This window comes from Amia ocellicauda, chromosome 22 (assembly GCF_036373705.1).
Source record: "Amia ocellicauda isolate fAmiCal2 chromosome 22, fAmiCal2.hap1, whole genome shotgun sequence".
NCBI lineage: Eukaryota > Metazoa > Chordata > Actinopteri > Amiiformes > Amiidae > Amia > Amia ocellicauda.
In genome coordinates, this window is record NC_089871.1 from 5,614,112 (window position 1) to 5,640,201 (window position 26,090).

Sequence of the window (26,090 nt, forward strand, 5' to 3'; positions counted from 1 at the left end):
CTTGGGTCAGACGTGATCTCTTTAACAGTATGATGTTCTGATAACTCCTTGGCATTGGGGAACCTCCGGGACCGTGCCGTGAAGAGGTTTGGAGATTTTTCTCTCAATCCATTCACCTGTTGTCCAGACTGTCTCTTTAAATGCTCGACTCCTCAGCCAAGCCTCTATAGGAACACTGGCTTTCCAGTCCTTGGTTAAATGGACCATTGTTGTGAAGCACTATGGGATGCGTGACGGCAAAGGAATCAGCATGTAAATGTGAAGGCCGTTCATGCGTTACCATAGCGCGGCTGACATACGGGAGCCTTGCCTTCCCGTATTGCGTGTTAACAATCGAGACGGACTCTCCTTTCCAGCCAGGTGGTTAGCATCCTCACACGGGAAGTGTGCCGAGGCAGAAGAAGACAAGAACGCTCTCTCCCTGCTCCCTACACCTGTCCATTGCAAGGGCACATCAATTTAAATCAGAGAGAACCCCCACACACACACATACATATATATTATAATCAATGGATGCTCTAAGTCAGATGAAAAGAGCTGAAGGTTGTATCAATCTGCAAACCATTACCTGGTCAAGGTGACCGCAAGTAGGACGATAAATGTTGTAGCATGGCATAGGACAGGAGGCAGGTTTTTCACGATGTGTGGCTGTGTCCCAGGTCTGTTTACCTTGACAGATTGGAAGCGCCTCCATTGGGGCCCCTCGTCAGTGTCTCTCCATTGACGTGATTCGGTGTGTTGTTTGTTGTTTTGTCTCAGTCTTCGTCAAGCTCCACGAGCAGTTTGACAGCAGTCAGATAAAGCCTGCATAGCGATTGGCTCCAGATCTTCAAAAGGCACTGCTAGGTCAGCTTTCAAAACACAGAGAGGGAGGGAAAACTAAACGCACCAACAAACACAAGGAGCGCCGGTGGAATTGCTCAAATTGGAACGATATAGCTTGAGAAACCTGCTCTTTTTTATGTTTTTATTGCCAGACTGGAGTTGAAGGGCTTGATGTAATTTTTGTAATTACAACTATTCTCCCACAATGATTGATTCTTACTCTGCAAGTCACATAAGACTATTAGAGTTCGTTATGCTTTCTTTCTGTTTGGGAACCCATGGAACCAATTAGCACTTAAAACAAATCTAGTTTCTGAGCAAAGAAGTAGTGTTTTAAACCTGAGGATTTACTTCAGACATAAAGCCAATAATTTCTTAGTTACTGCAGTTCCCAGTCTGGCTCTGCAGTGTGAAAAGGTATAAAGATTGAACTAATAAAGAATCCACTAAAGATGATCTACAATAAACGTTTATTTCCTTATGTCAGTTATAGACCTAATATATATATATATATATATATATATATATATATATATATACACATATACACACTGGTATATATACTTTTATTACCTTGCCGAGCAAAAAACAGATGGCTTGCTTTCTGGAACACGACCAAGATCTTCTGGACTTCTAAAGTTACTACAGTTGATATATTAGATATAAGGTTGCTTGGAATCTAATCAAGCACTGAATACCTTGTAGGTGTATTTTTTTTAAGCTTAGTGCACTTTTATGGAGCTGATCCCAAGTAGGGCAAGTCTGACTATGTCTCCTGCAGAATCTGAAGTTGAGCGAAAGGTGATTCTACCTCCCTCTCCAGTACAAGTTTTTATTAATGGGCTCGTAGAGGAATCGGCAAATCACGACCCGGGGAAATTACATTTGTAGTTCAGTTGACTGCAGCAGGTTTTAATCATAGTAATGTTTTTTGGTAATGGATTTTTCTTTTTACTTCTATGTTTCGTATGTAAATCATAATTTTTGCACCGTCTGTATCGCTTCAGGAATCAGCCCTTTTCTTTCTCTGCAATCTTAGTAGGTACTTATTTCTGGACTATCTGTGGACCAGGGTGTCCAATCTCTCCACATCCAAATGCATTTTGTGAGACTCCACAATCTAGCAGGACTAGAACCTGATATGGGGGGTGAAAAAAAAAGACAGATCCATTTGGAAAGAGATTAATTATTTTGTAAACAACAACGATGTCAGCCACTGTCTTTAGAGGTCAGATAGTATTTTGTCGTTGTTGTTACTGCTTTTTATAACATGCAGATCCACAAATGCAACATTGACTCTTCAACCCCACTACAGCGGATGACTTATTTCAAACCTAGCCCACCTAGAGTCACAACTTTAACCCACTCAAGAATACGAATACCCAGAACTGCATGGTGGGTTTCCATTGAGTAGAAAAAAAAACATAACAAGGTGCTGTGTTTGTCATATACAACAGGCAGGGGGGTTGTGATTAAATCTGTCCTCTAATTTTGATGTAATTTCATATCTCTATCAGGTTTATTTGTATTACAAGGCTTGTCTCAACCGTGATTAGTTATTGTGATACACAGCTGGCCTGGGAAAAGGATGGTTTACTAGATACCCACTGTCAGATGAATGAGAAAAAGGAGATACTCTCCTGCATCCCACAATGGCATGACTGAAGTCAATATTCCTCTGGGAGTCAAAGGATGTGAGCTGCACTGTTTAGACAGTGTAGCTCCACTATCAATGGGTCTCTGCTGGCATCCATATATTGTCCAGCCAAGGCCTACTTAAGTCACTCTCCCTCAAACACTTACTATGACAAACATTACTCTAAGAAGTGCATCTCACAGTAGACTATGGCACAGGTATAATTAAAAACATCAGTAAAAGCTAGTGATAATATTTCCCCTATATGTTTGAACGAATGCCTTTTCTCCCAATTAAATTAACAGGCAGTTAACATATATAACACAATGTAAAAATGATCCCAATATGATTAGACCAGAATGCTTGTTCTAGAGTATAAGTTGAAAGAGACTGAATCCTTGACTGCAACCAGTATTGTTGTTTTGTTTGTTTGTATATTCAGACCACTTTTATTTTTAGAAGAAGAAAAATGCGCTTTGATCAATGTATATTACAATACATTTCCATAGTGTGCTTCCCCCGCCTAAACAATTCCTATAACTAAGCGACACTTGCCTTTCATAGATACTACTGATTTGTGTAACAATTCCTTCACTTATTACAATGGTGCTTATCTTTGCTATAGTAAACAAGTGTTTTTAATTTGATGTCTACGTGACATGAACGTTTTACTCATTTTAAAAATGGAGTTCAATGTATACAGGTCTTTGCGTTTCATGTTTTGAAGTGCCCGTTTCTTTTTTGATAGAAGCCATTTTCTTACCTGCTCTGATTTCAAAGATGCGCTTACTTTGTTCATCCTGAATTTAGTTTTTCTGTTTTTCATAACATTTATGATATTTGCATGAACAAAGTTGGCCCAACACTGGTTTATGATTGACTTGGTTACTTAGCAAGTGGTCAGCTGGCACACTAACCCTGGGCCAACCTAAAATTGCTGTCTGGGTCTGCACTAAATATAAATATATATTTCCTATCACTTCCAGTGATAAAATAACTCCAAAATAACTCCACCATTAAGTTCATGACACTGGGCTTGAACTTGGCCCCTGTCCCCCACCTGCCCGACCCCTGCGGCCGCCCTTTGGAGACCCCTTGCGCCAGGTTTGTTCCTGCACCACAATGGCATGTTTGAACAGTGGACGCGGAAGTGCAGCACCACGGCTCTAACACTAGATTTGCACATATGAAAACGACACATGACAGACAGACAGACACACATGCGAGGGGCGCCGCTGTGTGCATTGCAGTGCCCGCGAAAGTCTCCTACTCGTGTTGCCATTGCAGGCAGGTACGACCCGCACGGAAAGCAGCCGGCAAGCTAGCCACAAAAAATAAAGAGAGAGAGAGAGAGAGAGAGAGAGAGAGAGAGAGAGAGAGAGAGAGAGAGAGAGAGAGAGAGAGAGAGGCGGATTTAAGGGAAGGAGCCGGGGGTCATGGTGACATGCGTGTCCTATATGCTGTGCCCCATTAAGCAACAACCCAAAAAAAAAAAAAAGCTTGAGGGTTTGCAATGTGCAAGTAGGAAGCGCTGCAACAACAGTGTAGGAGTTACTCCTTCCTCCAGTGCTCAGGTAACAGGAGCCAATAGAAACAGACGGCAGGGCTCAGACACACATAAAGAAAGAGGCGGATCTCCGAGGCCAGCATACCTTCTGATGAACTAAAGACAATCTCATCTTTCTGGGGGGGAAGAGCAGCCCTTCACAGCCGGCCGCAGGACTCCGCAGGCTGCTTTACTACAAGTCGTTGGCTCGCAGAAGGGGCAGGTGGCACCGAGCGCTGCCCACCTCCGCTTGGCAGTCTGAACGCACCCCGGCGGGGAAACCCCCCCAAACCTCGCTTGTTTTATTAAATATAGAGAGAGAGATCTCTTTTTTTTTTTTAGCAGAGGAGAAATCTGTATATGCATCTTTATTGACACAGCCTACATGCTCGGAGATGGAAAACGCGCACATCAAGTCGGCACCCGAAGTGCTCGATCACTTCGGGGTGAATGAAAACACTGGACTGACCCTGGAGCAAGTGAAAGCCCATTTTGACAAATACGGACCCAACGGTGAGTACCCTGGGACTGGATACTGTTGCAGGCACTTGCATCCGTGTAGATACAATGTTGTACAATGTGTGCGCAAAGTTACACACGCAGCGCTTCCCACGCCCCGGCGCCGCGGACGGGCTTGCAAAACTTTTCGACCTCCTGAAATGCGCATTGATGTTGTTCCGCAACTTATCTGCATCTTATTGGGTTTATTCCAGCTGTGGGTGTGCGGATATATTTCACACCGGTGCACAATATATATATATATCTGTCTTTTCTTTATGTTTTTGATCCTTATTTGAAAAAAACAACAAAACCAGTGGGAAATGTGTGCACCAGTGCGCCCTTGGTTAGCAGCTGCATCACTGTGCTAACAAAAAGTTTAAATGTCCTTCTGGGTTTTTAAAAGAATACCGTGTATAAGCCTTGTCCTAAATATAGCACACTATTGTCCGAGTCGTGCCAAACGGCATATATTGTGTTTTGGCTGCTGAAATCGCACGCTTTTCATACGCAGATCAGGACTGAGCGTCACCATTCAATTATTTTGCGCTAAATCGGGGAACAAAGTGTATTTTACTGCTTTATCAGATGTCCACCTGGCGGCAGGACGCATCCTTAGCACCGCGGAAAAGGCGCAGATTTCTGGCGACGGTGTAAATGTGTGAAATGTGAAATGGTAACAATTGTGACATATAACATCGCCTACATGTATTGTTGTAGCCTGGACAGTATTACCCAATGCACTACGCATTACATATATCGCGCCGCATACAGTGCATTTTGTCAATTAACCCGTCGTCAGCTCTGCAAAGATAAATAAAATGTAAAGCTAGATTTGCGTCATGCATGCAGTATATTGTAAACGAACAGGAAATACGCCGTGATCATGATCTTGAAGATATTAAAAAGCCCTCGCTTACCAATCTGCTTTGGAAAATGCACCAGACCGGCAGTTTGCTGGTTAAAAACAAACTACACAATAACTCTCAACTAAGCTATTACTTAAACACTGTTGCATTATTTGGCCACACTTTACAATAATGGTCACCAATTCTTAATGCGTTCATGTGTAAATACCACAGGAATAATCAGTGAATACCTTATGCACTTCATCTGAGCTGTGCTGTTAATCACATGTGTAACACGGTTAGGAATAGGGTCACAGACTGGGTTTGGGTTTATTCATGTAATCAACACCTGAACTCGGTGGAAGTGCATGAGGCATTCATGTTTTATTCCTGTGGGATTAAGACATGCATGCATTGTGAATTGATGCCCATTATTATAAAGTACCCATAATTGTACCTTGCATTTAATCTTTTCTGCAGGCGACTAAATATTCAGTAATCTGATATTTAAATTGACAAGATATGTCTGTGACAATGTATTAGCCACAAATATTCGAATTCAAAGCGGTCTGTTAGTTTTCTTTATTTAAATATTCGTCAAAAGTAATTTCAGGAACAATATTCAAGGGCAAACTTAATGTTTCATTTAAATTATTGCATGCTGTATAGGTGGTTATATGTAGAGTGTAGGCAATATACCTATGCTATATCCAGCTATCTGAGTTTGAAAGTCAAATTATTTTATGCTCTTGCCCTGTATTCTCAATATAATATATGTATATCATGTATATCGTAACATTAAAACTGAATTCAATCTTTTATGTTTGTGAAATGCAGAGCTCTTTCTGTTTCATATTTTTTTTCCATTAATTGAGATATTTAAAAGTGGAAAACCCCAACCACTTGCATGACAAGAAATCAGCCATACGTTTCTAAAGGAAATTCAATGGAATTGTGTTTCATTGGTGCACATATGTAACTGGGGTTTAAAACACGGATACTAAAATATCATGCCTCTGGTGTTTGCAGAGCTTATATGTTCAAACCGAGGCCTAGCATTTGAAACAGGAGTATGAAGAGCCAGTGAATTCTGTCTTCAAATGAATCGGGAGTTAAAATTAGTGCTGTCATTCAAGGATTCCTGAGCAGTTCTGTACAAGTCTCCTCTATGGTGGGAAACCTGTTTTTCTTCCATACTCTTTAATTACTGATGTATTTTGTTTTGCGGTTTATAACAGTTTTTTGGTAGATGATTGTATTTATTTATGCATGTAGAGATTTAATAGAACAGCATTTACACTGATTTTTGGTTAGTTATATATATTCAGTTTATATTCCCCAAAAACTGCATTCCTCTCTCGATTATTGTAGTAAGTCTGAGCATCCCTCGCACCCGAGTCTCTGCTTCTGCTCAACATGCACTTTACAATTCACAATTTGCTCAGTCAAACTGAGCATTTCAGGACCAAGCCAAATGCTTATCTGTCTTGTGTCCACCGGTGACACACAGCATGAGGCAGAAAAGAGACATCGAAGAAGTATTGAGTGCTTGGTAAGGGGGCTGTCGGGTGAATCTTGCCAGGTTGAGTTTTCTTTGCGTGGCGTGGGCAAATGAGGTCACTGTGACACCTTCTGTGTGCAGTTTACAGGGATCAGGACAAAGCCAGCCCTGTCATTTACATGGCATTTAAATGAGCTTGATTTCTAAAATGCACAGGATTGAAATTGCTAGTCATAGTAAAAACCTTGATCAAACCCCGTCCTATTTTAGGAGGCCCTTTTCTTCGATAATGTGAACTAATTGATTTTAAAGCTTGCTACAACTTATCACTTAACTGGGCGTTGCTGTTTTTTTTTTTTTTAACCGTGTTTTATTTCAGGCACATCTCCTTTCAGTGCATCGTACTGAGTTCTTCATTTCACAATCATGTTGCTTAATGGAAACACTCAGACTCATTTTACAAATAACGTGGCTTTCAGTTTTAATTGTGACTTCCTGCTCTTTGAACATGAGCCAGTTGAGTGAGGGAATACCCTTTCTCTTCTGTTGACAGGGCTAGGAGCAGCTCTCCAACGTGCAACTTTAATTCATTAAATTCATTAATTCATCAAGTTGTTGTTGTTATTATTTTAGCTCTATTGAATATTGGAAAGGACTATTTGTACGTTGGTCTTTTTTGAATAAACTCACTTTACTCTTAATTTTTATGCCATGTGTAATAAAAAGCTTACACTGTTAGCAAAGTCTTGATATAGGCTAGTTGTTGATCTAGTTAATAGTGTGAATGTGTTACAAAGTGTCTTTTTAACACTTTCCCTCCCCCTCTCTAAACACTAGCTGTGTGTGTGTTGTTTTTTCATGCAAGCAAGAATATTTGACTTTTGCTGCTCATGCTGTAAGATACTGCACAGAAAATTGATGAGTGGGAGGGGGAGTTTAGATTTGTTAACCCACGGTGGTGATTCTTTCTTTTGATTATTTTAGAGAGATTCAGTTCTAGTTAGGGGTCAGTCTGCCTTTAGAGTGCATTGAATTCTGTACTCTGCAAATATAGGTCACACTGTTTAAAAGAGCTGTTTAAAGTAGACTTTTCAGAATTGCAGGGAGGATTTTTTTTGGATTGTCACACCAGGGCCAGACACATTGTTCTGGATCCCATATAAGTGAGACCAAGCCTTTTCTCACCAACTGCATTCTTGTATCGTTGCAGTTATCAAATTTAACAAGGATTTCGAAGTACTGTGTGCACCGGGCACTGCTCGAGCTGGGATGCTAACGAGAGATCCCTGCAGGAGGCCAACATCTTGCAGGACTTAATCTTCAGTATCAGAATAAAAACAACTTCCTTTCATGTAGCACTTTTAAGTTCCCAAAGAGATTAACAGATCGGGCTCAAGCACGTCCTCCAGCACTCTTCTTATTTTGCAATAGTGCTGCTGGATCTTTTATGACTACCAGTGGCCAGGACCCCAGCGTAATTTCACACGTGGTCTCTAATACATCTTGGTGTCCCATGTCCCCTCACTAGACTGTTGGATAGGAAGTTCCAGCCCACAGGAAATAGTGACTAGTATAGATCTTGCATCACTACAATTAGTGATCTAATTTGTCCATGGATGGTCCTCCTCCCAGTGCCTCCAGGGTGGTATAGCGGCTGACTTGTCTGTACAAGAGCCAGTGGTGTCTGCTCTCATGGTGGCACTTAAACTCTGCTTTCCTAACGCTTGATTGCAATACAAAGTTGGCTGCATAACCCACTCAGAGTGGGCTGTTTTCCTCCAGGCCAGTATTCAAATGTCTTGGACTGTGTTGCAATAGGTCAAGTAATAATTCACTTGAACACTTTGGATGTACAATTGTAGGATAGTCATTGTGTGGGCCAAATTTTGTGGGTGAAAAAAAAGCTTTGAAATGACTACATCTTTGCAGTTTCACAGTAAAATTATATTTTTACATACTGCAGTGATCTACATTTCTTGTCCATCATTTTAAACAGTAGTATATTATCAATTCATAAGGCATTAACAGTCCGGAGAACTACCAGCAGCCACATTCGACCATAGGAATTAATGTAATAATTCTTCTTCCAATCTGGTAAACCAATGACCAAGCTGTGGTCTTCAGCATTACTGAGGTAATAATGCATCATGTTGGCAACCAGCAGGATGTTAAATATTAAATGAAGTGGCACAATGGCCCATTGTTAAGAGTTGTGCCTATGACAAGATAAATGGGAAGTTAGATGGGACCTATTCAATAGATGAGAAAATTAATAGGTTAAGAAATTAAATTCATAATGAAGAATTCAGATGGCAGAGATGAACCTCAAGAGATCAGTTCTCCACTAGAGCTCAAATGAAGCCAGTTGATATGGGCCATTCTGAAATTTCCTAGCTGGGTATAGTTTGTGTGCATGCCTGCGTGCGTGTAACACATATGCAACATGCTTCTAGTTTTCTACTTCATCAGCTCGATGGTCATTTCCATTGATGATTAAATATTCTTGCTTCATTTGTCAACAGTGGATGACTAATTGGTGGTGCTTTGCAAAAGTTCATAATAAATGTTTTAAACCCAAAGAGACTCTTCTACTGTAAGATCGATGGTGGGGCCCTTCACTTCACTATGCAATATGTGTATCTAGTCTTAGTGTGACTTTTACCCCTTTCTTATCATTTCATGTACTCTGATACGACAGGGTGTGTGACTGCGATTATGCCAACAGGATGGGCATATCACACTTTCGTAAAGGAATTATGCATGGCTTTTTTTCTTTTCTTTTTTGAAATATGAGTATAAAGCATGTTTGTGCCGTATTTCTGACACACTGTAACCATGCACGCTCTATTAGACCCGATTAAAAGGGGCCTTTTGTATCCCCTGTTTGTGCAAGGCAGAGCGTCGGCATTTGAGCCAGGCCTGGTGTAAGTGCTAACAACGCTGAGATCTATAAAACAGAACAGGCAACTGGGAGTGTAAGCATGCCTTCAGAGCTCGGCCATGTCCTTGTGAAAGGCAGGGAGGATGAAACCTTGCAGCACGAGCCCAACAAAACAGACATTGAACCCTGTGTTTCCCTCCCTGTGCCACCTGGGGAGAAAGTGAAGGATTGACGGCGGCCATTGTGGCAAACTAACATTGTTTCAGGTTTTGCTTATCGGTGGTTAAAAAGCATAATTTGTGTGGCAAGCAACGTCAGTTTTAATGTTTTTTGTGTGTTTTTCTTAAATTGGTACAACATTCCAGAATTAACTAACGCAGTTACTGTGAGACAGGATTTTGTAGCCCCCAGTTGGCCCCCATGACCATGAGTTTATTAAATTAAACATTCTAGTGGGATTAAATCCATAACAGACTTAATATCTTAAAGACACAGCAAGAACCAATGCAGATAGAACACTAAGATACTAACGAGCTACAGAAAGGAAAAATGCATTTTTCTTGTGGTACCAGTGTTGATAGATGCATAGAAATGTTCCAGTGCATTGCTGAGTTGAGCTCAAGCTGTACGTGGTGTTATCTGTGTGATGTGCATCACGTGACACAACTGTGAAATTCGTTTTTGATGTTTACTTGGAACTTCTGCTTGTAACCCAGCAAAGTTGTAACCTTTCAAATTCTCTACATCCTCCAATCACTTCTGTGTTTTTTTTTTGCAGACTAATTATTAGACACAGTAAATGTGCACAGTTACAGTACCCAGAACTTCCCTGTGAATGTATTTCAGATAAAACCCGTCTATGTACAGTTGTACTGTCCTTTCCTCCCTCATTCACTTCCTTAACGTGACATTACTAGGGATGATTTTATTTTTTAAATGTAGTTTAATGGTTTTGAAAAAGCAACAGGAACTAGCAGTCAACCCAGTGGCCAACCATGAACATTAAATTAACTTAAGTGCAGTTTTCCTAAACAATGAAAGCATGAGTGATTGGCAAACTTGTCCCACATGACATAATTGTTCAGGACAAACATTAAGACATAATATAATGATTATGTAACTCACATTGTAGTTGCAACAGAGGCGTTTCTGTTTGTAGTGTTGGTAGACAATACTAAATCAGCCATTTCTGGCTTTAGCGGTTAGTGCAGAGAAAGTTGTGCACGTCACAGGACATCCACATGAATTTATATTTAAATATCGATGCCACAACTTCCACTTTCACGATTTTATGGTGTGTAAAGATTAAAACTGTTCTGTCGTGAGAATCCCTGACCATCTGACAGAGAAGTAAACAATTATGCCCAGCCTTTCTTGAAAGTTCAAAACGTTTGCTCATTTCCTGCGTTCAAATTCAAATAAGTGAGTTGATGTCATGGCTGAGTGTTAGTGTGCATCTCCCAGCCCTTAGACTTGCAAGGATAACGCCAAAGTGGAACTGAAGGCAATGCTAAGCTGGGGAAACTCGGGTAGGAGTTCTGGGTTACCTGGGAGGCAGGTTGGTATCCCTGTAGCTCTCCTTGATTTAGCATCGTTGTCCCCTCGGAACTGCAGCTACTAGTTAAGTACTGGAGGTCCTTGCAATACTGCTCCATTTTTTTTAAAGCTTTTGAAACTGAGTATATCTGCTTTATTCCTTTTCTCCTCTTTATACATTCTTGTAATTCCATTGACCTCGTAAAAGTTTGTAATTTATTACTGCCCATAACAATTGTCTCCTGTTTTTATAGTGTATTTATGATCCAAAAGTGAAATGGACGGCTTAATGTATCCAGGACAGAATATGATTAAAATCACTGTAGGATTTAATAAAAATAAAATGAAGGGGGTATATATAGTGTGTTATTAATGGGTTCTTCACTGAGCTTATAACAAACGCGTCATTCAAAGGAACCGTATGTGATAGATCGTCTGCGGTCAAACCAAGCTTCTTGTGTAGTTGTCTGTTATAGCGCTTAACTTGCCGTACTTTTTCCACTCTGTGCAGTTCGCGTAAGTGACCAATTCTTGTGATCCACACGTTATGCCACTGGCAAAGCTTTACTTAAAAAAAAGACCGTCGTACAGTGAATGATTCTTGTGTAAGGCGTTACATGATGGCCAGACATTTTGACTGGATTATTATAAAGGATTAAACTGATCAGACTTGGTAAACTGAATGGGGAAAATTATCTTTAGTAGTTTGCGTGCTTCAAAAGACTTTACCTGGACAATAGGTACATTTTGTCAGGATTCACCAGATGTATCTCAGTATTCAAATGTTGCTCCTGCTCGCACTGTGGCAGAAACCAGGAGCTTGATAGCATCAAACCCAGACGTGTGCTCTTCATGCTTTTGTGAAAGATGAATACAGACATGGGTCTCAAGCTCAGTCTTCGCTATCACGAGCTTCGGTTTGAAATGTACAAAATCAACAGTATCTCGGTCCTTTTCATGCGGAGAACACCCTCCCTCCTCTCTCCTCCGACAGCTGTTTGGTGACCGTGCGTCAGTCTTGACCAGGTATTTCTCCAGCATTGCGAGCCCGGGCGTGTTTGAGCACGTGCAGATGCGCTCCACAGAGCGGCTGTGGAACAGGGTGGTGATTTTCCATGTTGTAACTTGATCTGGGGTTTGACGGGTGGCTGATCTGAGGAGGATCTGTGGATGCAGCTGAGGGGTGGAAGCTGTAACCTCTGGTAACTTAAATGTCAGGTGAACAATATTCGTATAATAACAGTCAATCACACTACACACAGATGGTTGCCTTACAAGACATTATTGGATGGCAGGAGTAACGAACCCCTCGGACCCAAGCAGTATCTGGTCTGTCTGGGGAATGGTTCAAGGTTGATGTGTATTCTAGTTTCTGTTGTTTGAGTTGTTTTTGCCTGGAGTTATTTTGTGACTTCCTAAAGCACTCTCGGTGGAAAACACAGAAGTCTGACCTGTTTGTTGCCAGATCTTGCAGTTGCCAGCTCTCACACGTGAGGGGTAAAGGAGATGAAAATGATCCGAGTGAACAAGGCAGGAAACCAGCTGCCCTGTTACGTCCTGCTGTTGGTACCTTTTCCCTCTCCTGCAGTTCTTGCTCCCCGGATTCTGGCAACCGTCCCTCGAAGCTCATTTCAGCTTTCATTGGAGGCATGTGGTGACCAGCATTTCAGGCTGTGTATATATTCCCCTTTCCAGAGATCCTTCTTGGAAATACTGTTAACAGGCCCTTCAATTCTAACAGAAAGTACTTTGGGACCCTTAATGGTGTGGAAAAGATATAGCAATGTATCTCTTCAGTGTACTTCACTGTGATTTAGGTTTAAAGGAAAATACTGTAGGTGGGGGAAGCAATCCTAATTGTACTTACGTGCACGGTCTGCATATAATACTAGGAATAAGTACTTGATGAGTTTTGTGAATGCAATGTCTTATGAAGGTGTGCTGTAAAATGATAGGGAGAGCCTGGTTATATGCTTTTACTTTAAGATGTCAAGGTCTTGCATTATGTATTTGTATTGTGTACTGTGGAAAAGACTGCTTCACTTGCTTGGATATATGATTGAACAAGGTGCCATTAAAACAAGCAAAAGGAAAATGTAATTTGAAAATGAGTATGTAATCTTATATTTTCTGTAAAACTGGTTAGATGACGAATGGCAGAATAATAATGAGTCTTTCTGTGTGAAGTTAGTTCCCCCGCTTATTTTGCATTCAGATATTTATTATATGGTTTGAAATTGCGATCCTTCAAAAATGTTGTACCAAAAAAGAGTTCATCAACAATTTTTGCACACTTACTGAGCTCTTTTCAACTGAAAAGCACAATATTTGTAAATCTGATTTGCCTTCAATTAGCATGAGGTTTATTTGAAATGTCAAAAATATGACTTATGATGTTTTATGAGGGGGCCGAGTCAGTGAGTGCATTGTGGGCTACTTCTGTTTTGCATTTCTTTTGATTTTAACCTTTTGTTTTCCTCATTAGCAGCATAAACTTTATGTAACAATTGTTTTGCTGAAATATTTGAAAGCATTATGTGTCTGTTTAAGTAGTTGTATGCTTTATTAAGCTCCAACCATTTGGATTGCTTTTTTTTAAAGATTTAAACTGAATGGAAAGTTGTCTTCTGAGGGACACAAAGGAATTTTATCAATCTAATCAAAACATTTTGAACATGCGTATACGATTGTCTCCTCTGATAAACTGTGAAAGTCAGTCTACTCACCATGAATCTCTAATCACAGATTACAAAGGCAGAATATTTATCTGAGTATGAACCATTTTTTTCCATTTGTATTTGGTCAAAATAATAATGAAGCATTGAAAACGGCACCATACCATTTTTAATCAAAAGAGCGGCTGGCAAAAAGTATGCCACATGTCGGTAATGAAACCAAAGTGGTATTGATGCTGTGTGGTCCCCCTCCACTCACCCCAGACTGTGCCAATTTTTTATTTATTTATTTTGATCCCTAGATTGCAAAATAATGAGTTCAGTAGCAGTGGACGCCCCGTCCCTGTGCCGAAATAGCTGCAGTGTGTAATGACTCATTACGTAACAAAACCGATACAGTAAATTGTATATTTTCTTGAGGTCGTTCCTGAGCTTTATTTTGCTCTTGCTGGTGGCAGGATATCACTTGGAGCTGGGGGTTGTGGGCGACAGATCGTACAGTTAATCGGTGCCCTGTTTTATCACCATAGTAGCAGCATCATTCTTTTTTGCATCATTAGTTTATGATGTTGGCTGATGACAGAGGGATGTCCCTCATCGGAAACGCATCTTCCTAAATGCTATTTTCACTCTGTCGTATTGAGGGGTAGGAGTTGGGTCTGTACCAATGTGTTTCAGTAGCTTTTATTCCAGTTCTGAGTTGGGAACACCCTGTGAATAAGGCAGCCGTACCATCTCAATAAAGTGTCAACTGCCGCCCAAGTAGCAGGCTTCTGAAAAATATAAATGTCACGTGTTCCTACAACTGTTTGAATTAAACGCCCATTCATTTTGATTTTTATTTCTTACCTCCTGACATGTTTTTAAGCTTTTAAGACAACTGCCCCAAAGACGCTTCCTGAACAAACATGACTAAGTGTGGTGCACTAAATTAAACCCTATGGTTTCACAAACTTGCCAGGATTTGAGCAATGAGAAGAAAAACAAAACATGTATTGGACAATATAGTAATCTTTAACTCAGTTTCACGGCTTTTTAGAGAGAGAAGATGACGTTATGCTGTTGTGAAGTTTGTTCCTGGTGATTTTGTGGGTTTTATTCTCAGTTCTAGGTCATTGAAATGCAGAGTAGGACTGAGTCATGCATCGTACTCTATCAGGTACACAGGCGATGGAGTTTAAATTGAACTGCTGCAATGCACCAGAGCTGGTCCCCTTCCCCTACTATAGTGATCGTTTTTCACTTCAGTCCAAAATTGATCTTGAAGTGGGTATTAGCCCGGTAAGTTCATTAACCGCCCCTGCTTAACATCCGTTTGACACATCTAAAGAAAGGTTAATGCTACGTCCCGTGATTAAAACAAATAAACGGCTGACATCCGAAGACTGCTAATGTGAACCTATCTGGAATGTTAATGTGTCAGTTTCTTCTCGGGCTGCGTTGCATTGAGAGAGGTTCATTTTTTTTCCCCGTGTCTAAAAAAAAATGGGCTGGGAGACGCAGGGAGAAGGAGTCCTTCGGGAACAGCCTGATGGTTAGAAAGGCATGATGTCCCAAAACCGACCTTGGCCTCGGGGGAGGAAAAGAATTTCGGAAGAATGCTATGAGGATAATTAGTCCGTTTCAGTGCCCTTGGTGTGGCTTTCATGGCCCAGTGGAAAAAACAAGTTGTAAGGAGTAATTAGCTCAGTGTAGCAGTGCTCCAAAAAGGGAGGTTCTAGCATTTGTAAGTGTTAAGTGTCTATGTAATGTTTCTGTGGAGCAAGAAAACATACAATGGTTGCCAGAGTGAAAACGGTTGATTTTAAAGTCTATACCATTATGTTTTGATGTGTGTCGGTGACATATGTTGTATAGTAACCCTTTATTGGTAAGTCAGTTATGTTGGCAACATCCTTTTAGTGAAGCAGTGTGGTTTCCACCAGGCCCCGCTTTTGAAAAACCCGTCTGTCCGCCTTTGATGGGAAGGATATCTACCAACTCTTTGCTGCTTAATGAACTCACTCCCAGACACCTGGGCAGGAGACCGTTTGCCATGGGAACGATCTGCTAACACACAGAGGGATGTGATACCTGTTGTGGAGACCTGGTGGGACCTTGGGAAAAGACACCAGCTGTGGGTAGGGTATTAGAGGAGTTTTTCTAGGAGAGCTCAGAATAAGGTCACAAAGATGGTGCTCCCTGGCAGCTTATTTCCTCCCTGTCTGTCTCTCTCCCTTTCTTGTTCTGGGCCTGACTAGTGTTGTTGGCAACTGTTTCCAGGAAGTGTACCTCCTCTGGATGGTGTGTAAACAGGCTGGCTCTTGTTTTCGGTGTGTGTGTGTGTGTGTGTGTGTGTCAGCTGGGGGAAGGCGTGGTGAAGTCAGTATTGAGGAATGTGCCTGGGCAGGCCTGGCTGACACAACCCAGATGACTGCAGAGGGAATCCTTGGCTCCAGGTCGGGAGGGAACCCCATTCACCCCCCCACGCCCGCCCCTTCCCTTCCAGCAAGACTCTATTGTCATTAAACTGCAGGAAGCAGCAGCCAGCAGAAGAGTGAGGTTTAGGTTTATTGGTGATCGTTAAATGTTTCTTTTTTTTTTAAACCTCAAGCACCATTAGGCGTGTGCGTGCTTCACAGTGGTTTATCAAGAGGAATTGCATGTTCGATGCAAAGCAGTGACAGTTTCTAACACAGTCACACTGTAGTAGCTGATTTTTGAATGCCTGTATGTACTAATATTGTGCTAATTACCCTGAGGGAAATTTGACTTATTAATGTTCCTTAATGTGTACATGAAAAATAACAGATTCCTGAAACTTCGAGGCCCTTTCTTATTTAAAAAAAAAAAAAAAATCATAATGCATGCTCTGATACAAATGGAAACCATGAGCAGTGAGAACTATAGATGCACTACGTTTGTAGTTGCTATCTGAATTTCTTCGCAACAGCATTTCTTTCTTGGAGAGGTGAAAATCAAATTGAAGAATAGTTAGAAAGCACCACACACCACACCGCATTGCAATGACTTAAACTCTCTTGCCAACTGGATGAAAGCGCACTGATCAAAATTTATGAATGCATCCCGAATGGTAAATAAGTGTAAGTGGCAGGTATGCGCATTGTCCAGGCCGGGGCTGTAGTCCTCGGTACTAAACGAATACAAGAACGGGGTTTAATTTAGTTGAATTCAGTGGCAAGAGTAAATAATGTATTAATAAAATAATTTCCATCGTGTTAGTGCTCCAGTTGTAATATTTTAATAGTTCCCTTGAATGAACAGAATGGAAAATCATGACTTGTGAAGCCAGTTTCAGACGGGGCTTTTTTTGCACGGTTCTCAGGAAACCCTGAAACAGAGTGAGACTAACAGGAACCCGCAGTATCATCGATGAAGCATGAGTAAGCCATGTTTGTAGCAGAATTGGTAGAGTAGTTCACCACATCTTTTCATCACAAGCTGTATTCATTTTTGTTTCTTATAAATATGCCTTTATGTGAATTTAATAATAGTTTAAATCAAAATTAGGGCATTTTATTTGCATCCAACATGAATGCATAAAATTTGAGGTGGATGGTAGTGTAGCACCTTTCATGTGCAGATGTCACAGACAATTTAAAGATTCAGTGGGCATAATCTATCTAAATGTTAGACACCAGGTCACCATGAAAGTGCATGCTCTGGCTTCTCTGCCGCGCTTCTGAAAATGCAACCTCATAAGTAGCTTGCATGCACTTCAATGCCACCGGGAAGTGTGTCGGAGAATAATCGGCTTAATGCAAGCTCTCGCTTCGTTCTCATGTCCATGTTAAGCTCCTAACGCAGGCCTGGGCTCTGCAGACTGTGGTATTTCCCTCCTGATTTTTCCCAGCAGGGTGGATTATGACGCAGGGAATTTGGCTCCCGGGGTTTCCAAATATTATAGGGCAACACACATCACTTCTAAATAAGAAGCAGATTCCTTTTTCCACTAGGTGCTGAGAGGTTTATGTGTGTGTGAGTCTATATGTGTCTCTGTTTCTACATTTGTGCAAGTGTTTATTTGTAGTTAAAGAGAAAAAGCAACTGCAAAAAATATGTGTTTTATGCGGAGTGACTTTATAAATTTGATCACAACGAAGCTGTACGTTTAACCACGCATGAAAAGTACAGGACAAGAGGCACCAATTACAGCCAATGATGTAATGGTATACAATCCACTGTGCATGAATAGGCCACATAGCAGGAGTTAAGCTCTTGTGATAGTCAGTGTAAATATAGAGAGATTTTCCTAAAATAATTCCAGGAAAGGCTACTGCAGATTCCCCATCCAATACATTTTAAAACCATTAAGGGTTTACCGTTCCACTACTTATCTGACCATTACTGTGTCCTCAGACCAACCATTTGTTACATAATTAAGGAACAGTGCCCTTCCCTGCCTTAGTCTTTTCACCATGTCCAGTGGAACATTTGTTTTTTTCTTTACTACTAGTTTACACAGTTGTAGTAAGTGTATTGGTCCCTGTTCAAAGCAGGATTCATGATATTTAAATAATCTATTTTGTTTACCAGTGGGGTGTAGCTAAGTGCACATGGTGTATATACACAGGGTTAATATTTATCTGGTTAATATGACTTGGCCCACTCCTTTGAACCAGGTACATTGGAACTGGCTTATTATGGGCTTGACTTTTCCACAGTAACCTGCCATCTCACAAATACACTTCTAAAGCCTTTTTTATTACCTATAGTCTTTTATATGTACTTTTAATAGCTGTTTTAAATGACCCTGCAACTCCCTAAAGCACACCTAAGACCATATCTTTTGGGATGGAAATTAAGATTATAATAGTGTTGCACTATGTATATTTGTCCTTCTCACTTCTAAATTGGTTTATAGCTTTTTTCCAAGGTGAGTGTTGTTGCTAACAATTGGATTACAGTGCACTTGCAGTCCGCAGCTGCTGTCGGGCTTCACTGTGGTTAATGATAAAGCCACAATTCAAATGAAACAGTGTTTTACTTTGAAATTGGCATACACATTTTCTTTATCCCCCTGTGAGTCTCTCTGTGATATAAATATTTCAGGGCAAACAAGCGCCTGAAGTTCCTTTAAGAATTCTGCCGGGGAGAGGATAGCGCTGTAAAGAAAAAGGTTCGCCAGTTGCCAGCTCCCTTCCTGTCAAATCACACTGGTTGTACAATCCCCGGCCCCTGCCTACTCTCCAAATGCTGCCACCCACTGCCTGTTCGCTCGGCCTGCAAATCCCAGCTCGCTGAAACCTACACAGCTACCTGAGGCTCCGATGGGCAGAGGAGGTGAACGCCAGCAGGGCTGCATTACTCATCCATCGGAGAGCCTTCTGTGTCGACCTGCAGCAGATAATTGGGAGATTGCAAAGGCCTATTTAAAGCTGCGGAGCTCGTGCCTTTCTGTACCCGTTCTGCGTGCTTTTGTTGTCTGTCTGACCTTGGCCAGTGGTAGGACGTTTTGGCAAACGAGAGCCCTTCTGTTAGTGTGTTATTTTCTGTCAGTGTACAGTCCTCCTTTCCTTGTCTGCTGCTAACAAATAGGCCTGCTCCATAGCTTCCGATGAAGGCTGTTGTGTATTTTTACCTGCACGCGTTCAGGAAAAAGAAGTTTGAACGGGCCGGGGAAATCCCCTTCTCTTGACCGCTTTTGTTTTTCCGTACTGATTTCCTGATCGCCGAGAGCCAGTGGGAGATGAGTCTGGGTTGTCCATTGACTATGGGTTGTTTGTCAGCACTAAAAAGAGTTTGTTTAGCCGAATGAAATGCAGACCCCTATATAACTCCCATGCCTAGGATTTAATTTAGCCACATCCTGTCCCCCCAAACCTCAGTGTTTGAACTTGATAACTATTTATAGGATTTGCAACCCCCCCTTCAGAAAGCATTGTTGACAGACTGAGTGGGAACACGTTGGATGGTGGCAGACATCTGTACCTGGCTTTGTTAATGACCTTTGTGTTCAGTCCATTTCAGCTGGACAACTCCATGTTAAACCACTTTCATCATCACTTGCAGGCTAATTGTCATGCATTTATTGTTGTGCTTTATTTGCATAGAGGTGCTGAATATGAATGTTAAGTTGGGTTGCCTGTGTGGTGCACAGAGTCCTGAGGAGAGAGTTGTACCGTTCTCCTCCTTCTCTCGTCTCCCTGCATGCAGTTACAGAGGGTTACGGACCTAATGGGTATCGAACTCCTCATCTCTACCAGACAGCTTCTGATCTGATTTGTGGCGCAGTGTTAATGTTGGAGATGATGAATATCCACAGGATGAAAGAGCCCTGCTGACACATACAGTGCGTTGCATCTCGATTATTTGCATCTGGTGGGGGGGTGAGCAAAAAAGCTACAGGAACTCGGGCTCTGATTGCATGTCTGCCAGCCAAGACACCCACTCAACTGACGCGAAGTCTCCTGCAGAGACCACAGTCTGCGTGTGTGCGTTTGTGCGAGCAGAGCAGTCTTTGAAAACTTTTGCACTCGATTTTATTTATTTTTTTCCCTTTTGAAGCAACGGCTGAGGCTTGTATATATATGACAAGAGACGCTCTTCCTCTGCCCTGACACTTATTCAAATAACTTGATCCCTTTGTGCAATTAACTGCAGATGTCTTTATTGGGAGACTGATGTGCATGGAGGGTGGTTGAGAGGAGAGAGCTACAATATCTGATCCACATTAACATAGAGGAGCTACATGGTGCATTACTGTATGTTCCTTCACACTGTAAACTAATTGTTTCCGCTGTGCATTTCAGGGTGAAAGTTCACTTGCTTCTAATATCAAGGTTTACTGGAGTATCCTGAGACTTAACTAAAATACTCTACAGCCTTTGTGTAGGTTTATGAAAAGATAAGTTGATAGATCTAATTATACTCCACAAGGATGACATCACACACACTTCACTACGGGAATTAAATCGATTCATGGTTTTTAATCCTGACACACATAGTGTTGTGTATTGCTATGATTGGGGGCTTCGAGGCTCACAGACTGCCCTCACCTCATTTGTATTCCCTCTCATTGGGAGCTCTTGATAAGGTAGTGTCTGCTTTTATCTGATTCATTACCAAGCACCAAAGGGTTGAAAGTCTGATTCCCCTCTCTCACCTGCACTTAATAACCCATTATTTGTATTCTTATTTTTCATGCTCCTCTCCGGATTCTTTCTGAAAACGGCAACAGAGCTGCCAGCGGAAGAAGGTAAATATTTATTTTTCCAATATATTCCTCCCTCCCCTTTACTATAATCTTTTGTCAACTCCAACATGGAACTTTTCGTATCCATATTAAACAAATCCTATTGCTAAATGAGATCACAGCCCTCGATCTCCATTTAGTCTGTTGTGTGTTCAGGATATATGAAGGGGAGAGTGGGATTAGCGCTGCACTCTATTTGGTAAAGTATTCTGAGGAGTGAAAGCAGGCCGGGCCCTTCAGGAGCGGGATTAGGTCTTTTGTACCGTGGGTATCCTGTTTCCTACACGTGGTCAGGGAGCGCAGGAGACTCCCAGATGGGTTCCCCGGTTATCTTAGTGAACCAAACCATGAGAGAGTGTAACAGTTCCTGTAACAGAGAGGGGTTATATAATCTCAGCTCAGTGTAGATCTGACCTGCTGGGGAATATCTGTTTTTGTGTTTTCTGTCATGTTGTGAATGGTTCACAATGTAAGTTCCCCTTTTTAACGTTTTAGCAAAGAAGCTTCAGTTAATTTATTTAATTTCACAGGGTGAGATCCATCTTAAACCCTCATTAAATTAAGTTACAGCAGAGCAGTCTTCATTTTCTTGTTCATCTCCTGTCCACGATAACAGGCCCGACATTATCCATGAAGAGACCTAGTGTGCAGATTTAAATGCTGCTGTTCTGTACATAACAACAATAGCATGTCTGGCATGATTCAGGTATCATACAGAACCACATTAAAGTGCAATTAAATATGTCAGTATGTTTTTGTTGTTACTTGCACAGAACTTTTTTTTATTGTGTTTTTCCAATTGCATGTGTAACATTTGCTTACTATTAGTTCGTTGATTCCTTTGTTTACTCTGCTCTACTGATCAGGTGAAACTTTACCTAGCGGACACATCTCCCATCTCCCTACAGTGGAAGTGGTGCTATGCATGCTGGGAGTAAACATTAATTCCCACAATTTTATAATAAATGTGTCCTGATTATCCAGAGATCACACTGTGTTTCCTGTGTTTGCAGGCAAGTCCCTGTGGGAGCTGGTGGTGGAGCAGTTTGAAGATCTCCTGGTGAGGATCCTTCTGCTCGCAGCCTGCATCTCCTTTGTAAGTACCTGGGCTTTTGGGGGGCATATGTGTTGGTGGATCATGAGGTTTTTCATTTTATTTTAACTGGATGCTTCACATCTGAAAGGTGATGTTATATAGGGAGTGACACTGGGCCGGGTCAGCTAGGTAATTTTGGTTCTACTCGCCCATTAACCTATGAAATGAGATTAATATACTAAGATTCAAAATAGGAGGAAAGTGCTTATTTTTTATTATTATTCCTGTTTCTCATTAATGTTTGTAAATCTTTCTCCAAAATGCATAAGATTATTTCGTTTATTTTAGGAGACTTGACATATTAGCTCATAATTGTAATTTTACTCTGTGCTGTTTACTGTGTAGTGCAGTTTTTTAATTTTTAACTTCCCTGTTATCCTGCACATTTAAGCACGTTCTGAAATCCCCCGGGAGGAAGCAGGGGTCTCTTTTGGTATTCTCTCCAGGTATCCTCTCCTCGCCTTGCTTGGGATTTGTTCAAACAGCGGCATTAGATTATTCCGCTTGTTGCATGCAAACTGCGTTTAATCGGCAAAGCACGTCAGGAGCAAAGCTTATCTCTGAATGAAAGCTGAATGTTGTTACATTATACCTGTCAGCACGAGTGCATAGATAGCTATCGCTTGAGACCAGGACAGCAAGTTTTTAATTCAGCAGGTCAAGCTAGAAACCATATCTTGACAGCAGAAGCTCTCAAAAATAAGGCCTATGAGCTCCTGTCGGGTTGTCCGCAAGAAGGTTGTGTAAAACTATAGGAAGACAGCTGGAGTCTGATGAGGTTTAGTACAAAAAATAAAATAAAATCGGGCTTCTGTATTTCCTAATGTTGTGAAATCTTGTATACAAGTGACGTTTAGGGGTCAAACTAGGATATATGTCACAGTCCACAGGACACGTATACATCCATCAAGGTTGGAGTTGTGTGTTTACGGAGTTAAATGTGTGTGGTTGTGAATGGGGAGTAGCTTCAGTTTGGGGTTCTATGTAATGAGGTACATTTGTAATTAATGCAATGTAATTCACCATGGCTTTGTCTGAAGCACTTATTGATGATGGATGCATGTATTGGAATTCATACATCCCTTTAGAGGAGTTCTGGATCAATAAAGGCCTAGTTTTAAATGTACATCACATCTTAAAACCTTGGGGGCCGTAGATGGCAGAGCTGAGTTGTCCCCCAGGACTGTTTTCTGGTCATTCATATTAAGTGGCCAATATTAAGTGGCTATTAAAGTATATGTCCTATGCCATCAGTCAGAGGGGATCCTGTGTATTGAAGTTCGGCCCATCACAGCTAGCTAAGATGGGAGCACCCGGGCCAGGTTTTGAACGAAGGGCAGTGCCAAGGCAAGGCCTACCCCAGAACTTGGCATTGCATGACCTATTTTATTTATTTTTCCCCTCGTTCTCGTTTATTTTGTGTCCAGCTCAGAGGTTGATCTGAGATCCTACAGCCGCCCTTTAGTGGCACGGGGGGAGGGGTGGAGCTCTTCATTTAATGTAATATTGGCTAATGGGGATTTTCCTAGTCTCCTGGCATGTTACCAGTCTTTGCAGATTTTCCTTTTTGCTAGCTTTGCTAAAAATAGTAATTGCGAAATTGTTGATGTTTGTGTATTTCTAGCTTTTTTTTTTTGGAGGCTGTAAGTGAAAACGGCAAACAATTAATGAAAAAATGACCTTCAATCTGCCTTATTTCTGCATCCCTTTCAAACACACTTCAGATCATCTTCTTAATCTGTTGTAGGAATAAAATGTACTGCATTTCGATCTCCTGTGATTATTTGACGCTTTCATGTGTCGAATGATGTTCCCTATTTGTCACAGCCCCCTCTCTTAACTGTCACTTAGTGTTCCTAAAGGCCCAGCGAATAGGCCGGACCACCAGGGTCTGTTTTTTTAATGTGTTTTTTCTGCCCCCCCCTTTCTTGAATCGGAAGGCTTTTAAAAATAGCAGCTGCATTTGGCGAACCAACAGAAGAAGTATTTTACTTTTCCTTGAGCTCGGATCCCACGAATTTCCCCTCACTGGGCTCTACACTTTCAATATTCTCGTTGAAATCCATCTCTTCCTATAGCAAGCAGAACTAGGGCAAGTATGTCAGCTCGACAAATTTCCCGAGAGCGAGGCGACAGGCGGGAACTTGGACTCATTCTTGCTTGTTCATATCGGCATTGCATTGATGAATTGATGATAAATGCAGTTTGTGTATACGTACAAACATGGCCAGCATATTTCAAGTGTTATTTTCATATTTACACTTCAATGAAAATATCGAGAGTAGTTTGCCATACGGCTCACCTTACTTAATCTCATTTGCGTGGTTTTTCCATATTTTTTTAATGTGGCTGCCTGGCTTTCCATAGATTTGCATCCTGTGGGACACAGGGGAATTGTTTGTGCCAGCCTTGTTTAGCTGAAAGACTAGAGGAAAACTATAGCCTGTCTCGCTGTGGAAACTACAGCGTCTGGGCAGACGTGAAAAAGAAATGGATCAGCTACTCCGGAAGCAGGGTTCAGTCTGGATTTATTAGTTCAATTGTATATTGCAGTGAGATAATCATACTGGTGCAGACCGTTGAAAAGGTCACGGAAATCACTTCTATATTTCAAAGGGAAACACTTGATTTGTTTTATGGGAAAAGAAAAACAACCTGGTGTGGTTTAGCTGGGGAATGCATCACTTCAGTGCAAATGTATTGTTCTAATTGATTAATTATTCCATTTATAGATATCATCACCCCCTTATACCTCCTCTAGCTTTGAAGATGCCCTGGTCGTCTTATTGCATCAGCCTGTTCCCAAATTCAATTAGTTTTAGTTTCTATTTTTTCTCCAAGAGATACCAGCTCTGAATCCATGGAGTTTGGTGATGGATAAAAGTCACAGACTGGCAACAGGACCTCTTTGGTTTGAGTCAGTCAGTTTATCTGCTAATTAAATCTTGCACTGGCCCCCAGGAGAATTCTGCTCAACTAGGCCTATCTTCCAGGTCTCGAAATGTTGTCCTTGGGTGAACTCCTAACAAGTTATTATTCACCTTGACACCAATCTGAGATCTTACAACACCTTCACTTATTCTGGTTATCTGGTAACACTCTGGTGGTTTTTATTTAATTTCACAGGGTGAGATCCATCTTAAACCCTCATTAAATTAAGTTACAGAATCGCAGTCTGATCCAACTTCTTAATTGCTGACCCGAAGGCCTATGGTTTATTTTTTAAAGCATATTAATTTGAATAATTAGTTGTAATCCTCCTGAGATTGGAGCGTTTTGATACCGAATCATCACAAGCTATCAGTTTTTCTCAGAAATTCCCGTCCTCAGGAGTGGATTTGTGCAGTGGAAACATAAGATACAGATATTCCTTCATCCAAAATTATGTGAAATAGGATTTCTGAATCTGAATAACCAAGGATTCCCTCCCCTTCCAGTTCCCAATTCTGGAAGATGCCAATTGCTGGTGATTGAGCTCATGGGTGCATTCATGTTTCAGGTTAGCCGAGATGAAGACATGCATGCATTCTATGGAACGTGTTTTGTCAGACCGTCTGCTTCCTTTCGCAGTGCGGGCTTCATGTAGATTTCTTGTGATTCAATTCAGGAGAATTCTCTTTCTGCAGAACTCTGTGGCATCCTTATCTCTACCCATAAATCCAACCAGAAGATTAGAGTCTGTGTGCCACAAATTCAGCATACCGTTTCCTAGAGAACAGCTTTTCAAATGACCTTTAGCACGGAGCTATTAATGTTTAGGCTGTTTCTACACTGCTGTTTCCAAACTGCCCAGCTTAATCATAAGCACAAATTTGTTCCAGACAGATATATCTGCCCCGTCCCAGCAATCTCA

The 26,090-nt window shown here is 41.3% G+C and overlaps 1 protein-coding gene across 1 annotated transcript in view; it reads left to right on the forward strand.

Moving 5' to 3' along the window:
• Window positions 1–4,056: 4,056 nt before the first annotated feature.
• The window catches only part of atp2a3 (ATPase sarcoplasmic/endoplasmic reticulum Ca2+ transporting 3), a 68,008-nt gene continuing 45,974 nt past the window's right edge, over window positions 4,057–26,090 (forward strand). Inside the window, exons 1-3 of the mRNA XM_066696128.1 lie at window positions 4,057–4,520; window positions 21,127–21,144; window positions 22,155–22,237. Of these exons, the coding sequence (XP_066552225.1) occupies window positions 4,403–4,520; window positions 21,127–21,144; window positions 22,155–22,237 (219 nt within the window). The 5' untranslated portion in view covers window positions 4,057–4,402. The remainder of the gene's footprint in view (window positions 4,521–21,126; window positions 21,145–22,154; window positions 22,238–26,090) is intronic.